Genomic DNA, 16,977 nt, shown 5'->3' on the forward strand with positions numbered 1-16,977 from the left:
AGTTCTGTGTTGTTTCAACCCAGGAATATTCTTGGGGCTCATCTCTTTAATTCTAAAGCCTAAAGGCAATGAGAACTAATGTGAATTTTGAAAATAAAATAAATTTAAAATTTATAAATCAATAGATCAAGTCTCTCAAAGCAGTACAAGTAACGGCGCCAGAAGTTTCCGCCTTGATGAATATTATAATTTTAATTACAAGAAATCCACTAGAGAACCAAGTTAATCCAAGAAAGACACGCATAACTCTGGTAATTTTCTGTAAACCAAATTTAAAAAGCAAATTAAATCTTTCAGTTTTGGCAAATCCTAAATATCCATCAAGGACCTAACTGGAAAATTCTTGTCTGCCTACGTATGTTGCTAAGTGAAAAGCAATTATGTTCCAGTAAACTAAGCAAAGACTTTCTGTATGTTTCCTTTCACTTACCACATGCCCCTGAAACTGTAAACCTAGCTCTCTGGCTACATCCAACTGCAGAGATGCTCTGCACATGATGTGTAATAAAAGATCATTACACTGAAGACAAAGCACCAGGATTTTCCAAACTAAAACTGTAACTCTGACAGCACTAAGTTCAACATGTGGGCCACAGAGAAGGTAGGTGTTTTTTCAATGAAATACCATAATTGGAGACAGCCAGAGTGTTTCAAATCAAACAGCTTAATGGGGACTCTGTGCATGCAGGTATTTCTGAGCAGAACACACAAATCAAAGTCACAAAGTGCGGGTACTACTTTAGAGTTTAATCGTGTGTTAGGATTTTCTTGAAAAGCTCTACGAAAACAAAGCGTGTTAGTACTGCTAAGCTAGAGAATTCAAAATGGTGATCACAAATTAGCTCAGAACCCTTCCCTGTAAAAAGCTAGACAGACTTAGCAGAAAAAAAGAAACATTCACATAAGGCACCTGGAACATAAATGTACACAGCCACTCACTGGGAATACCAGAGAGCTATTAGCCAGCATCTCCAAAAGAGACAAGAAAACTGAATCACCTGAAGAAGGAAGTTAGAATGTACCTCAACTGGGACAAGAGACTAATCAATAAATAGAGGTATGAACTGGGGCCAGGTTGAAGCGTTTCTTACAAATATAGAAAATTCTAAAAATCAAGAAACAATCAGAGGATAATTAAAGATGAAGAACAAACTTGCTCTCACTGTAAGAGGGTGGGTTGCACAATGAAGTCTTTAGTAGCATCCACTGTCCATTTTTTTCTGTCTCCTGAGGGAAATAAGTCATACTCCCTGCACATCCGCAAGAATGCTCTGAAACAGTGATTTAGATGAAGCCACTGTCTCTAGTATTTGAGCAAACATTTGATATGCTGCTTAATAAGTTACAGAAGTACTTGCAGACATTTTTATTAATAAATTTACCTAAACTTTTAAATTCCATTGAAATGTACAGCAAAAGATACAAATATTTTTCCTGAATTCACGACGTATGTCTATTGACAGCCTTGATTTCAGTTTCCCATCATGTCATCTAGGAAATTATGATTGCTACAGGATGCATACACAGACACTATGTGACTAAAGACAGAGAGAATCACAAAGCAGAAACATCTTTATTGCTTGTCTTCTCTTTGAAAAACTGAATATGGATGCTGGAGATGAAGGGAGAAGTATGTAGGCATAATTAATGTCAAAACTCCAGATGAAGATGAATGAATTTCCTTCCCCCACTGAGTATGTACATTCATTCCTGAGAGTAAGACATTATGTATGACATTAAATTGGGAGGGACAGGTTGATAAGCTGGAGGACATAGCTGTCTGTCATTCAGTGGATCTTCAACAGCCTGGAGAATTGGGCTGGCAGAAGACTTAAAGGCAAATGAAAACTCATGCAACTACAATGGAGTGAGTCCAATGCAACAATGTAGGCTGAATGTTGACAGGATACAACACAGCTTTGCAAAAAATGACATGGGGAAGTGCTGGTGCACCAGGCTTGGAACACTAGTCGGCAGTGCACACAGAGGAGGTTAATCACATTCTAGTCTGTATTAGCAAGCACGTAGCCAGCAGGACAAAGGAAGTTTATATTCAGAACAGAAAAAAATAAAGACTGTTCTGGTCTCCATACCTCATCTGGAGTTCCATGTCCAGCTTTGAGCTTTTCACTAAAAGGAAGACACTGACATAATGCAGTGAGTCCAGCAGTGGGCCATTAAGATATTATGGGACTGAAACACTTAACAAATGAAGAAGTGCTTGGCTGAGCCTTAAGAAGAGGGACCTAAGAGGAGACTTCCCTACCATCTTGAAATATCTAATGAAAGTTTACAGAGGGAATGAAGTCAGACTATACTTGGACAGAAGAAGGAACATTCCACAAGCTGGAAGAGGGAAATTCTAACTGGGTTAACAACAGAACTTCTCCCATGAAGAGTGGTCATCAGTGGAACAGGTTTGCCCAGAGAAGTTGTGCAACCTCCATCCTTGGAGATATTCAAAACCTAGCTAGACATGGCTCTGAAAAACCTCATCTAACTTCAAAGTTATCAGAGTGTTATCTCATACTTCTAAGTATCAGAAAATTTAGATATTGGCATAAATCAGGGAGGGTTGGTGTGTGTCGGAAACATCTCAAGATTATGGCAGACCTGACTGGCTAGTTTTGAAACCTTTGAAAAATTGTCACAGTATCACAGTATGCTAGAGATTGGAAGGGACCTCAAAAGATCATCTAGTCCAATCCCCCTGCTGAAGCAGGAACACCTAGATAATGTTACACAGGAATGTGTCCAGGCGAGTTTTGAATGTCTCCAGGGAAGGAGACTCCACAACCTCCCTGGGCAGCCTGTTCCAGTGTTCCGTCACCCTCACTGAGAAGAAGTTTCTGCTCAAGTTTAAGTGGAACCTCTTGTGTTCCAGTTTGCACCCATTACCCCTTGTCCTATCATTGTTTGCCACTGAGTAGAGCCTGGCTCCATCCTCGTGACACTCCCCCTTTATATATTTATAAACACTTATAATGTCACCCCTCAGTCTCCTCCAAACTATAGAGACCCAGCTCCCTCAGTCTTTCCTCAGGAGGTAAGAAGCAAAGTAGCAGTACATAAGTTTGAATTTTGTGGGTGGAGGGAGAAAGAAGAAAGCAAAGGACCATGCTCAAGACAAATGCCTCTTGTCTTCACTATCTCTCCCTGAAATTCTTGTTTTTGTTAATCTTATTACAATACCAAAAATAAATCATTCTATAAATGGGCTCTTAGTTGTGGAATACTCTGAAACCATGCAAAATAGCACAAAGACCACTGTTAATCATCTACAAATACAAAAAAGGTTGAACAGAGTTCTGGAGAAGTGATTTTTGTATATAGGAAAGACTACCTTAAAAAATAGCACTTGAAAGCATTCAGAAGAAATTGTTAAGATGCAGACACACAGAATTACAGTTATTAGATGAACTGCAACAGCAAAAAAAAACCCAAAACACAAAAAAGCAAGCTTTTTTCTTCTTCTTGTATAAAATCAAATTAACCCTTTCAATTAGGCTATATGCTGACATCTATCCTCTTTAAACACATTATCACCTGAAGTACAGTCCTCATTTGCCAATCAAGTATATGCATCACATGCCAATCAGCTTTCACATAGGCTGCATAAGCATACCTGTTAACCAACTTTTGTCTCCCACATTTTTTCTCTCTGCAGAGCAACTGGAAGCTATAAAGTTCAGAAAGAAGTAGTATATTATTATCTCACATTTTTCTGCCATAATGCAACTGCTGTTCTCTAAAAGTATTAATACTGCCCAGGCCCGAACTATGAGGCAGGCAGTCCTGTGTTATCTCAAACTGTGCTAATACTTTATCATTCAGATCATAACTTTTCAAGTCCAAATATTTCAAACAAATGAGGCTCTGCGCACTATACTGATTGCATTTATATTTTGGAAAATATCAGAGGCCCCTGACCTGTTATCACTAGTGATGCAGGCAGCACAAGTTCCTGTTGGTTCTTCACTCTGCTCATAGTAATGGGCATCCACATGAGCTTCTTCAGCCTTCTTCTTTAAGATCTCTCCAAATTTATCTTTGCCAATGCATCCAAAGAAAGTTGCAGCCTTGTAAGGGCTCTGGATCATCCACTGCAGATTGACAGAAAACAAAAAAAACCCAAACGACAAAATTAGCACAGCTCATATATTATCTTTTGCCATTTTTTTCTCTTCAGTAGTCATATTTAATTCTGTGCTTACAGAGCACTGTGACATACAGAACACTTCTATGCCTAAAGTGAAAAACATCCGGTACATCAAGGGAGGAACGGTCAGCAAAGTATAAAAAAGTTACCCTTAATGATTCCACTGAGTGTTCAATACCCAATATAAAACTTAAATACATATATTTTACTCTCAAATAAAGTAGATTAGTATGTTTTTACAAGGCATTTCAAAAGAAGTTCCCTTTCTCAAAGGAGATGCTGCTACACTTACATTTAATCAAGCAGTGTATCTTTAAAGAAAATGTGTAGAAAAGACAAAATAAACAAAAGAAACCACCCCCCCCCAAAAAAAAACAACCAGCAAACAAACAAACAAAAAACCCCCCAAAACCCAGAGAGATAGCATATAAGGAAAACAATACGTTGGAGAAACCTAAGAAGGAACATTGTGCAACATTCACAATATATATAAAGACTAAATGGTACTGAAAATAACCATTTGTGTCTAACATTTAATTATATGCAAAAAAAAAAAAGCTCTCCATTTACACTGTTAAACCAGGCATGAAAATATCTATCTCCAACTTTATTAAGAGCAGTTCTGTCACTTGAATTGTAAAGGAACAGCATAGCCGCACAGTGTTGCTAAGGTGCCAGGTTATTTCCAAAAGCTCCTCTTTTATTAATACAAAATATGTATCCTTCAACTGTAAATGTAACTCCATTTTGTACTGACTTAAAAATCAGCATTTAACAGCAATATAAAATCAAGAGTGAACTAAAGAAATAAATGTGAAGAAACAGTCATAGGCCCTACTCCACTGGTGGCAAGACAACCAACTGAAGTCATTATAATTCACTCTAATTACAGTCAGAAAGCTTATCCACTCAATCTATAGTACGAATTAAAGGCTGCATCAATTTACTGCTACACTAAAACCCTACTTATAATTGTTTCCTAATCAAGATTTAAATAAACGATAATGTCTCCATTACAAAGCAGCATTAGTGGTAGCTGTGGGTTGTAGAAAGGTCAAGTAACTGAGTTGCAAATACATGCTTAGTCACATCTTTATTACTTCCAGCTCCAGAGGAGAAAACCAAAATATCAAAAAAGCCCCAAACAACCAAAGCACAAACCCAAAGCTTTAGTAATGTAAAAGTCTTCATTAATAAGGCAAAGGTGGACAAAAGTCGCAAGGCCCCTTTCCTGCAGCAATTTAATATAGATGAACTTTAAGGACGAAGAAAAAGATTGTGTTGTCAGAGTGCGGCAGCGTTCAATCTCATTCATGAAATGCACACTACACGTGCTGTGCTAAACTATTCCATATCACTCTAAATTAATCCAAATTAAGAAAGCCCCTAATGAGAAAATTATCTACTGTAGCTTTGTATTTTACATACATTTCCACATACATAACACATATTTGCATATATTGCATATATGCAATATTGCATATTTTAGGCTATCCCAGGATCAGTAATTTTTTATATTCGGGGATATAGTTAAGTAGGACAGATTCTTTAACAAGACTGAAGATGTTGTGACCTACTGTAAGCAAATATGGAATCAATTTCCACACCTGTAAGAACAGAAGTACCTGAAGCCTTGTGTCCCATGTTGAAAAGCATGCCTTACTTTCACAAATAACAGGAATTAATAGAGATAGCTATTCATGAAAGCATAAAAACCTAACAATTCTTGAAAAAAAATGTAAGACTTCAAACTGCACCTTGGGCTTACAATATTTTGTCAAATGACATAACTTTTCCATTCTTTATGTGTAAAGTCTGACAACATTTGGAGCAGTAGTAAGTAATATTTCACATACATCTCTGAAAAAAGAATTTCTGTTCAAGTATCACAGCTTTGGCTATTGGCAGCAGCTCAACTGGAATTCAGATATGATACATATCATATATAACTGTCACAATCCTTACTTCAAATGTAAGTAAAGTTATTTTTGAGATTCAGAAGTCATGATCTAGGGTTTCTGGAGATGAACCTCTGCACAGTCTGCAGACCACTTCTTCCATAAGCGGTGGTTCTGATCATATTCACGATTATTTGAAACACAGGTAATATGTGTTGGGGGAATATTCCCACCATATAGATAGATATCCCTTTCATTTGAACATCTGCTCTAAGTTCAGCAACAAGGAAGATGAAAAAGTAATTCAGCAGTATTTCTGGGAAGATCTCTCATCACAGAGGGTCCCAGCTTCTTGAAATTATCTCCGCTAATTCCCACCATAATGGTGGCGAGGTGCTGCTAGTTGCAGAACTCCTCCAAACTGCTCCTCTTTTCCTCTGCTAAAAGTCTACATATTAGTAAAGGCAAAAACCAGGCATTACATTACAAACTTGTTGAAACTGAACTACAGAAATATCTCTGTGGTATACCACTGAAGTTGCAGCTACTGGAATGAGTCACAACAGGCATTTTTTGCATACATGTGAAAACCCAAAAGGGCAAAATAACATTTTCAAGGTAGACTCTGAAGCCCTTTTTTTTAGCATTTGACCCTGGATTGGAGTTTAATTTTGAATAACCTGATATGGAAGAAACAGGCTTCTATGGGCTACTTCCTACATACACCACCACTTTGGCTAAAACACTCTAAATGGAAATGGGGGTCAGTCATCACAAGACATTTTTTATCATGAAATAGTCATGCAGCATTATATCCAACATCAAATGAAGGCAAATAACAAACTGCACACATTAATGTCAGGTATATGGTTATGTAAACTGCAAATTCATTTTATAGATTTATGTGAAACACAAGATTTAATTGAATGAAAGAGACTCTAGACAGAAACACAAAATGACCCAGCTCGGCATGGACTAGCATAATGAGTTAATTATCTAGGGTTTGGCTAGGCAGTGAGGCAGCTATTAACTAACTGTATTGACAGTCTGGCCAGGAGAGGTTGGCACCTGGCCACACCATGAAGCCTCACCATCACCCAAGAGAATTTGAGGCTGTAAATGGCTCAAAGACTGAAGTGTCAAAAATAGGAACTTATCATGAAGGAACAAGACAGCCTCAGGACTGGGGTACCACAAAGGCAACAAAGTTTAGAGTGGTTTATGAAATCTAATGTATTTCTTCATTCTAAAGCTTTCTTCTGCCAACACAACTTGGACATCAGGTACAGGCAAGGACAGGCCCTGACCTTTTCAGTTAGGATGAGCATCTGTGATGGAGGAAGGAGCATGGGAAATAGAATACCTTTCAGATGTTCTCTTGAGTTAAACTGATTATATCTTCCTTACATTTTCATTGTATGCACCTTGGTAAATTAAAAGCAAATATTAACCTTATTCATTTATTGTCTTCAGCATAACCCTGTCCTAAAATTAGGCTGATTTCAAAATAAGCATAATCTAACATCAGATTACACTATCCCTACAAGCACATTATTCCTTATCACCAAATACTGAATCCAGCACTTCCAAAATAGGCCAGACCCATGGCCACTCATGGACACACTAGAGTGACACAATGCTTCTCTCCTTATTTTCCTGAGGCTAACTTGGCCTTACAGTAGTAGGAGTATCTGTTCAAGTGTTTTTCATGATCAGAGTTAACAGGGTGAACTCTTCCACATGCTTTAGCTATCAGAGAAGCGTAAGTACCCTGGTGCTCCAGGGAGTGGGTGGCAATTGCAGAGTACAGCATCATCTTTTCTTGCAAGATGTTGAGATGCCAAGAAAACTTGGTAACGAGTAAAACTTCTGAAGACGGAATTGCGACTTTGTGAGCCTGCTTGGAGTGAACTCTGTCTTCTACATCCTCAGAACTGAAGATGTGGTACACCTATTTCCTAGTTTTGTCTGATTAGAAAATGGCTTTGGAAGCAACCTTTCCTCTGAGTTACGGAGGCACTTCCAGAAACACTTCTTCCAACAATAGAAGGGACTTGACTTTGATTGTCTACTCAATGCTGCCTTTTGAGAACGATATTCAAGACGACAGAGTTACCTGAATGGTCCCTTACACCCAAAAAGAAAAAAACATGCTCCTTCATACTATGTGAAAGAAAATCAGTGGTCTTAATGAATTAAAAAGAGAAAGGGAGAGACCAGACTTCACTGATTTCTGTTTCCCAAACTTATCCTATTTAGCTGGAGAATGCAATGCTTCTATCACTGTGGCAGAGTCCAGTATCCCATATCACAACATTTCATTTGCATTCAAAGCTTTTATTTGCTGTTCTTGCAAAGCTCACTGTAGAGGAAACCTCTGCTAGAAAGGCGAAAAGCAGCAAAGCTAAAAAGCTGATACAATTTACCTTCCTATTTCCAGTTGCAAAGATGCTCCCCTTGCAAAAGGGTTTGCTACTGCTGGGTCTCAGCAGACAATCCTATAAGACTTAAAAAGAAACATTATACTGATGAAGCTTAAGACAGCTTTATAGCCCTCTGACTAAAACAAAGATCTTTCAGAAATTATTTCATTTTACTCCAACTCCATGTGTTAACTGGACAACACCGATAACCGGAACAAGAAGGCTGACAAAGACACTTGCTACCAGTCCCACATTGGTTTCCATCTGAAACCCTTAGCTCCTGAATTCTTTTTTAAAAGCTGCAGCCAGCAGTGAATTTCCACATCTGTCAGTTGTCTTAAACTAACAAAACCAAAGCATACAAAGCTTTGCTTAGGCTGACATACCTTCTGCACATAGAAGTTTTCGGCTGTAGACTTGAATCCGAAATGCCTAGGAACTGACAACACAACAGGAAGCATTATGCTCCTTCACAGTGAAGGATCTTCAAAACTCATTAACACTGAATACAGACATCTGAAGTGCATCTGAAGTGTGTTATTTGAAGCTGGACTCTTCTCTGCATGATCTGTCAAATCTGATCTTATTTTAAATTGCAGCTCACAGAGGAAAGGACTCCAAAGACCTAAATTTAGCTAAGACTTAACATGCTTGCTAAAATCTAAACAATGTTAGCAATTACTCATGAAGCATTCTTTCTAGTAAATCAGAACAGCAATGGCTTCTTTTTATACAGTGCTATTTGGAGTATCTCTTATTTTTATACTCTGAACTTTAGAACAAGCCCATACACTTTTCAGAAGGTTTCACCAGTCTGTTTTACCCCTAGGACATGTCCCATCACCAATTATAGACCCAGTCCATTAAAAAGTTCTTATGGATATCTTTAGGAATATTTTAGGTACTAAAATAAAATAAATTACAGCTCATCTTAGAAAATGAGAGAAAATGAGGAAAAGTAGGATGAAAAAACTAAATCATGACAATATGAAAAAACAAACCCCTGACAATATGCAAAACAATCCTAAAAAGAAAATATTAGTGTCTCTGTTCCAAGTGAGCTCACTTATTCCTTGTGAATGATGTGATATGCACCTCAAGAACAAATGGAATGCAATATTCTGCTACCCTTACACATACTATATCATTTAAATTCCCTACTGTGGTGAATTAACCACAGCCCGCAGCTAAGCCCCTACCCAGTCACTCTCATTCCTCTCTCCTGGAGGGATGGAGGAGAGAACTGGAAGCGCAACAGTAAGAAAAAAACCCACACATGTGTAAAGATGAAATGATGCAAAGTAATGCTGTAAATGATGTAAAACGATCATTTACATAAAATCATTCACCACCTCCCACCAACAGACTAATGTCCAGCCAGTGTCCAAGCCATGGTTACCCTGAAAAAACTGCCCCTCGCTCCCTGCCCCCAACAGTTTTATTGCTGACCACTTTCCATATGGCCTTGACTACGTCTTTGGTCAGCTAGGGTCAGCTGTCCTGGCTGTGTCCTTCCCAACCTCTTTCCCAACCCAGCAGCCTACTTGCTGGGGCAGTAAAGTGAAAGAACAGAGAAGGGCTTGATGCTGTGCAAGTACTGTTAAGCAAAACATTGCTATGTTAAACAATACTGCTTTGGTAACAAGTCTAAAACACAGCACCATACACACTGCTATGAAGAAAATTTACTCCATCCCAAGCAGATCCAGTATACATACATCAGAATCACTGTCATGAGAATACAGCATCAAAACCCTGGAAAAGCAATACTAGATTTGTTCCAACATCTTTTGAATCTTTTTTTCTTTCTGTTTTTCATTGATCAACATTTAAAGTTGCAACAGCTATTATCACATAATGGCCATATAAGAAAATACACGGAAAAGGAAAAAATAACCTTATCTTGACAAAAGCAGCTTTGCAAAAAGGATCCTCATGTCCTGTACAGTAATTCTTCCACCATTAGTTGAAGCTGCCAAATCTTGCATGAGGAAGTGATATTGTTAAAATGCATGACAACACCCTCAAGCAACTTCCAGTCAAATGAGATAAAAATGGTAACATTTTTTAAAGGAAAAGACTAGCTAAAGCCTTGCAGTGAGACCAATATCTAAATGTTATCAAGATTTGGTTCAACATGTACTATCCAAATCTCTGCACAGGAATATCTCTAAGCTTTAGTGTGGCACCACGATTTGATTTCACTATAGCTTTTCAAGCTAACATGTCTATCAAAATGTTAATCACCTAGGAGCAGTACTTCATTTCACATCTACATTTAAAAATATAAAGCTAACAAACTGGCTCTTAACAAAATCTATAATCCAAGTAACTATTTTCTGTACTGCTATTCTTTGGTATTCCATTTACTATTCTTTTCCTCTTGCTCTTCACCTGCTTGTTCACTATTTTATTTTTAGTCTAGTTTGTAAGCTCTTTGCTGTACAAAGCAGCACAAGCACATTTTCTGTAATTAAATATGTAGTAACCATAGTTCAATGCTGCAATGCAGCAATGCAGCCCAAAGCTCTCTCTTTTATTGCACCCCTTAAGTACTGGCCAGTCTAGGTACCAATATTCCTTGCTTCATTACCCCCTTATCCCATATTTATAATGCTACAGTTCTGCCTCAAATACTTGAAGTGCTATAGCCTCTCTTCTGAAGTTCAACATATGCTATCTGAGGCCAAAGACAGAGTATCTCCTGCCAAGACCTTACAAGGTACATAACTGACACTGCAGCTGGCCTTGTGTCTGTTCCCCACTTGAAGCACAGAACCTGAGACAGCAACAACATTCTTGTTGTTTGATCTGATGTGTCATTCACTTTCCCTTTCCACAATATTAATATGGTCCCTTCTCCGAACCAAGTAAAAGATGATATATGTACAAAACAGGGCTGGTCATGCCAGTTCTTCCATCACTCTGACAGGTACATGAAGGGTACCCCCATGGCCAAGAATTCCAGGTTTATATGGAACTTTTCTGCAGCTAGTATAAACATCAGTATAAACAACTGATTCTTAAGAAACTTATTAATATTACAAAGCTGTGTATGAGGTAAAGTTAAAGAGTATCTTCCTCAGTAAAAGAACTCAAAGATACTAACTTCATTGTTGAACACTGTGTTGTGAAACATGGCAAAGCAGCAAATAAAGTATGACATAAAGTCTTACTCTGTGGCTAGAAGCTGTGGTGTTAAGCAGTTAACAGAAGCATATTAACAACATAAAAATGGAACATCATACTTGGGTACAGTAAGACAGCCTCATTACGCAACTGTACAGTACTGTTAACCATGCCTCAGCCTGCTCGACTGGTAAAGAATTATCTCACTTCATGGAGATACAGGGAAGACAAGCATTTTAAAAATGCCTTAAAATTTGCTAGTGTAAAACACTGTATATGTATTTAAGTACTGGCCTATAAGTGAAGTTGATGTTGTTGCAAAGTGACATTTTAGGATCTTTTGCACACGGTTTTGAATATCTATAACCTTAAAACAAATCTTTCCAGAATGCATGCATATGTCACTCTCACTCCCCTGCTAGATGATGCGCAGTCTCAATGACTACACCCACACTCAGAATGACAGCAAAAAATCCACAAGTGAAGAGACTTCTTTCATTGTCTGGCAGCACAGAATTCATAAGGCACAAACTGTAAACAGCTGCCTATCAGCTTCTATCAGCAATAGTATCAAAAACAGATGGCAAAGGTCAAGTCAAAGTTTATTGACAATGATGAACTTTGACAGCCTCTATTAAATTACTTCTTCCTTTAAGGTGTATGTGATCAAAGCAGCAGAGAGATTTTCACTCAGTCACATAACAAGCTATTTGTTGAGATTGAAACATCTGGTCAATATCTTCTAACACTGCAATTTCATGCACAGTTAGCAAAAGGGTACATTTCTTCTCTTCTTCTTACAGGGTCCATAAGGGTTGCACATATGGCTGATCATTTCATTCAAAAAGGTTTCAATTCCGGGCATTATACACAATTGTATCTATGCTTTATAGTATTTTAAGTCTACCTACCATCATTTTTCATCATCACTGCTGTCTGCTCTGCTCTTTCTTATAAAAGACCACAAATATGACAGAACACTTAAAGCTTAACAGCTTTTGACTACTAGAGTTAGAAAGCAGTTAAGGCAAGGGAGTTTTTGAAGTGGCAGGTCTTCATCTATCTGTTGTCAAGAATTCCCAATGCATTAAATTATTTACCAAAGCTCTAGTAACACAGATTTTATTTTTTTTTAATAGCAACCCCTTCATTTATGAGGCATTCCCAAGCAATTAGATATAACCCTTTTTAATAATTTATAAATGATATATTTTACAAACATAACATACAACACACATTATATTTCAAGTGAACATGTGATAATTATGAGAATTTGATGAATCACAACCCTCTTTTTCAATCTGAAATAGAAAGACACAAAATGTTATCTATCCTAAATGCTGAGAAATGCTTGCCTTTAAAATTATGCATCTATGTTGCCACAGCAACAAGTAGTGGATAATGTGAAATGCACTTCACCCTTTCATTTCTAAATCCCAATCTTTTTGGTCAAAAGAGAACAGAGCTAGTTGTAAACATACCTACAGAAAGTACGTTTCAAAGAATATTAAGTTACTATTAAATAACCTTCATTTTTATTCAGTTAATGGTTGATTTCCACAACTCATTCTCACACTAGCTCACTCCAAGTAGTATCTGAACCTTAAGGGTTTACCTAGCAGTTGTAGGAAGACATTGGCCCTGAAGTTCTTCAATATAATTAAGAATTGTGCCTGGATACTGCACCAAAGACATAACAGAGAGGTGAGCAGGGAAGGGAGAAGGTAGGTAATCTCCATGTAGGAACATCTACAAAATGCTTGAACAGAGACATGCTTCAGAGATGCCACTGAAGATGCCTGGGCTTTTCTGGAGGGTGCACTAGTTTTCGGCACTATGGCATTTATTCAGTATTGTTCTGAAGGAACATTGCTCTGAAGGAATGGGATGCACAACCTAAATTAAGTGAAAAAAAAAGAAATCAAAATTGTCCACTAGAAACAGATGGGTTTCATATAAATATCAAGATATGGCTTACAGGTAACGGAGTATATTTACAGGTGGTAAACATGAGCCTAAATAAGAGCCTGTCACACCATGCCACAAAGGCAGACAATCAAGTCAGGAAAGCAACTAATTAGCTGTCACTTAGCACTAACAACAGTGGTGTAGAAATGAAGCAGTTAGCCAGATTCTAACTGTTTTTATATGAATGCAAAGGAGGGAATATTCCAGGAGCTCCAAAAGAGCTCAGAACTGATGGGATTAGCACTATCAAACTGCAATCTTTTTTTCAAAGAAGCACACAACAACCCCACCCAGTTACAAAGGGTGTAAATTTAGCCTAAACTTTACTGTATGTGTACAGCAAGGCTTATAGTATTATGGTGGAGCATTCCGCCTAGGCTGGTAGGAAGTTTGTTTCTTCCAGAGTTAATAAAGAAGTTTCTCCAGAAGAGATTAGGAGGACACAAATTAATTAAAAATAATAATAATTAAAAAAAATAAATCTGGTGCCTCTCTCTCTTCAAGGCTTTCTCTCACTAGACCAGGAGCCCTCTGAGTGACCAAGATAAAACTTTGAAAAGGTGGTATTAGGTTTTGAATTGACCCTATTAGGAATCAATGTTTCAGGATTGGCCTCTCACAAGAGTTACCCCATGTAGTCCATCCACAGTTCCACCTGGAAATGCCCATCTTCAAGGTTCAATATTCTTTAGGAATAATTCCTCTTCTAAAGAAGAAAAATGTGAACTAACTGAAAAATAACTACCTTGAAACAGGCAAGTCTCAGAAAAGCCTGCCTCTGGATTCCTCATGTGTTACTTCTAACCACATTTAGTGGTAGCACACATTCCAGGCTGGGATCTTCCAGGGGAATACTAGATGCACAGTGTGCATGTGAACAATGATTTGGAGAGGAACTCATACATGCTTTCACAAATTAATAAAAGCCATAATATTCCCAACAGAAAGTACTCACTTCCTAGAAATTATATGTTACTGAAACAAATCCATTATTATGTTTATTGCTTTGTGTACAAACATTGGTGTCTTAGCTTTAACTATTCAGAAAGGAGTAAGAGAATGTTCAGATAAAAGAAATATATTTGCACGTTTCTAAATTACCTTTCAGCTTCTTATTCCAGTACCAACCAGATATAAAATCAATACAGAGTATCAACTGCACAAGAAATACTTATTTCATATTGTTTCTTCCTTACTGACATCAAGAAGTCTGGGAAAATGTCCATTGCATGTAAACTCCATTTGGTTAGTTTATCTGCAGAGGAGGTTCAACAGTTGTCGATAGAGGAGTCCCACAGTTGTCAGGCCCTGAACCCATACCCTGGAATTGCCCTGTTCACCAATGGAAGGCCAGATACAGTCAGGCTCTGCATGGGACTGCCCATTCAAACACCAGCCTCTGGATGCACCAGCCGCACATGGGCAGGAAGTAGGGCACTGCACCAGGCACACTCTGCATGCTGCATGGCTCCAGCTCCTTTCTCCTCTCCAGGACTTCTGGGGTAGAAATTTTGTAGCCCAGTGCAGAGAACTTCTTCAAGCCATTATGTCAGATGCTTTTGCTAACCACTTAAAGGACAGATGGCATGCTGTTCCTCCACAGAAGGTAATGTCATCCACTCATGTAAATAGATGGGTTTTAGTCTGTTGACCAATACCTGAACGGCAACAGCCTTATTCTTCCTATTTCTCCACTGCCTAAGCATATAAATATTGTATTGTATTTGCTCCAGTTCACAAGAATCACTCTTCCCCTTTCCAGTTTAATCCATAATACCACTAGATTTGCTGTGGTAGGACAAGCAATACCTTTGTCAAAAAAATTTGCCAGAAACTGTAAAGATACTACATTCTAATTCCCAAGATATCAAGCAAAATAGTAAATCACAATTATTTATTATAGCTTTAGATTACTTTTAAAATGATGTACTCATTTCACAGCAATTTTAATATTTATAACGATTTTAAACTTTTTTTTGTTGTAACAAATGTATGACAGAAGTCACATATAATTATGTGCAGTTGAAAGCAGCACTTGGCACTACCTGAATTTGTTGGCTCAAGTGCTCTAGTGAGTCCAAATAATTTTCACAGAACAAATAATTTAGTTGCCAACTCTTACATACTTCTGAAAGGGAACTGCAAATATCTCTTAAATTTGTTTTTTCCTGAATTCAATCACGGCTATGACACTCGACACTTCACTCCCATGATCAGCTCAGCCTCAGCACTAACTCCCAGACCTAATTTGGCAGAAGTGGAAGGCAAGGGAAACCTTACACTTATTAGAATTCTGGTTTTGACCCAAAAGAGAGTCAACTTTATCATTCTTGGCTTCAAGAAACCACAGGATTGGGCCTGATGAACTTTCTTATCTTTTGCACAAAGGGGATATACTGTTTTCAAATCCTAATCTAAAATCAAAATTAACAAAAAGAACAAATACACACACAAAATGCTAAGGAGCTAATACTTTATTGACAACTGTACAGATCTGCTCCATTTAATATTGAGCGAGCTGTATTGTGAAGTTAATAGAATCATAGGTTAGGGTTGGAAAGGACCTTAAGATCATCCAGTTCCAACCTCCCTGCCATGGGCAGGGACACCTCACACTAAACCATATCACCCAAGGCCTCGTCCACCCTAGTCTTGAACACTGCCAGGGATGGAGCATTCACAGCCTCCCTGGGCAACCTATTCCAGTGCCTCACCACCCTAACAAGAAAGAATTTCCTTCTTATATCCAATCTAAACTTCCCCTGTTTAAGTTTTAACCCATTACCCCTTGTCCTGTCACTACAGTCCCTAATGAAGAGTCCCTCCCCAGCATCCCTATAGGCCCCCTTCAGATACTGGAAGGCTGCTATGAGGTCTCCATGCAGCCTTCTCTTCTCCAGGCTGAACAGCCCCAACTTCCTCAGCCTGTCTTCATACGGGAGGTGCTCCAGTCCCCTGATCATCCTCGTGGCCCTTCTCTGGACTGGTTCCAACAGTTCCATGTCCTTTTTATGTTGAGGACACCAGAACTGCACACAATACTCCAGGTGAGGTCTCACAAGAGCAGAGTAGAGGGGCAGGACCACCTCCTTCGACCTGTTGGTCACGCTCCTTTTGATGCAGCCCAGGATACAGTTGGCTTTCTAGGCTGTGAGCACACACTGAAGCCGGCTCATGTTCATTTTCTCATCAACCAACACCCCCAAGTCCTTCTCCACAGGGCTGCTCTGAATCTCTTCTCCGCCCAACCTGTAGCTGTGCCTGGGATTGCTACGACCCAGGTGTAGGACCTTGCACTTGTTATGGTTAAACTTCATGAGGTTGGCATCAGCCCACCCCACAAGCGTGTCGAGGTCCCTCTGGCTGGCATTCCTTCCCTCCAGCGTATCAACCGAACCAC

At 38.6% G+C, this 16,977-nt stretch overlaps 1 protein-coding gene across 6 annotated transcripts in view; it reads right to left on the reverse strand.

Annotated features, from left to right (window-relative positions):
• The window catches only part of ADK (adenosine kinase), a 305,725-nt gene that overhangs the window by 153,166 nt on the left and 135,582 nt on the right, over positions 1-16,977 (reverse strand). For 4 of the 6 annotated variants that reach the window (XM_062639731.1, XM_062639689.1, XM_062639719.1 and 1 more), the window contains 2 exons: positions 3,931-4,103; positions 3,626-3,679 (listed from right to left, as the gene is read on the reverse strand). In XM_062639731.1, the coding sequence (XP_062495715.1) occupies positions 3,626-3,679; positions 3,931-4,103 (227 nt within the window). The remainder of the gene's footprint in view (positions 1-3,625; positions 3,680-3,930; positions 4,104-16,977) is intronic. The other 2 variants (XM_062639723.1, XM_062639711.1) reach the window with 1 other exon arrangement.

Source organism: Pezoporus occidentalis, unplaced genomic scaffold, assembly GCF_034315485.1.
Source record: "Pezoporus occidentalis ecotype Australia unplaced genomic scaffold, CSIRO_AGI_Poc_V1 ctg116, whole genome shotgun sequence".
In the NCBI taxonomy this organism is placed as follows: Eukaryota; Metazoa; Chordata; class Aves; order Psittaciformes; family Psittacidae; genus Pezoporus; species Pezoporus occidentalis.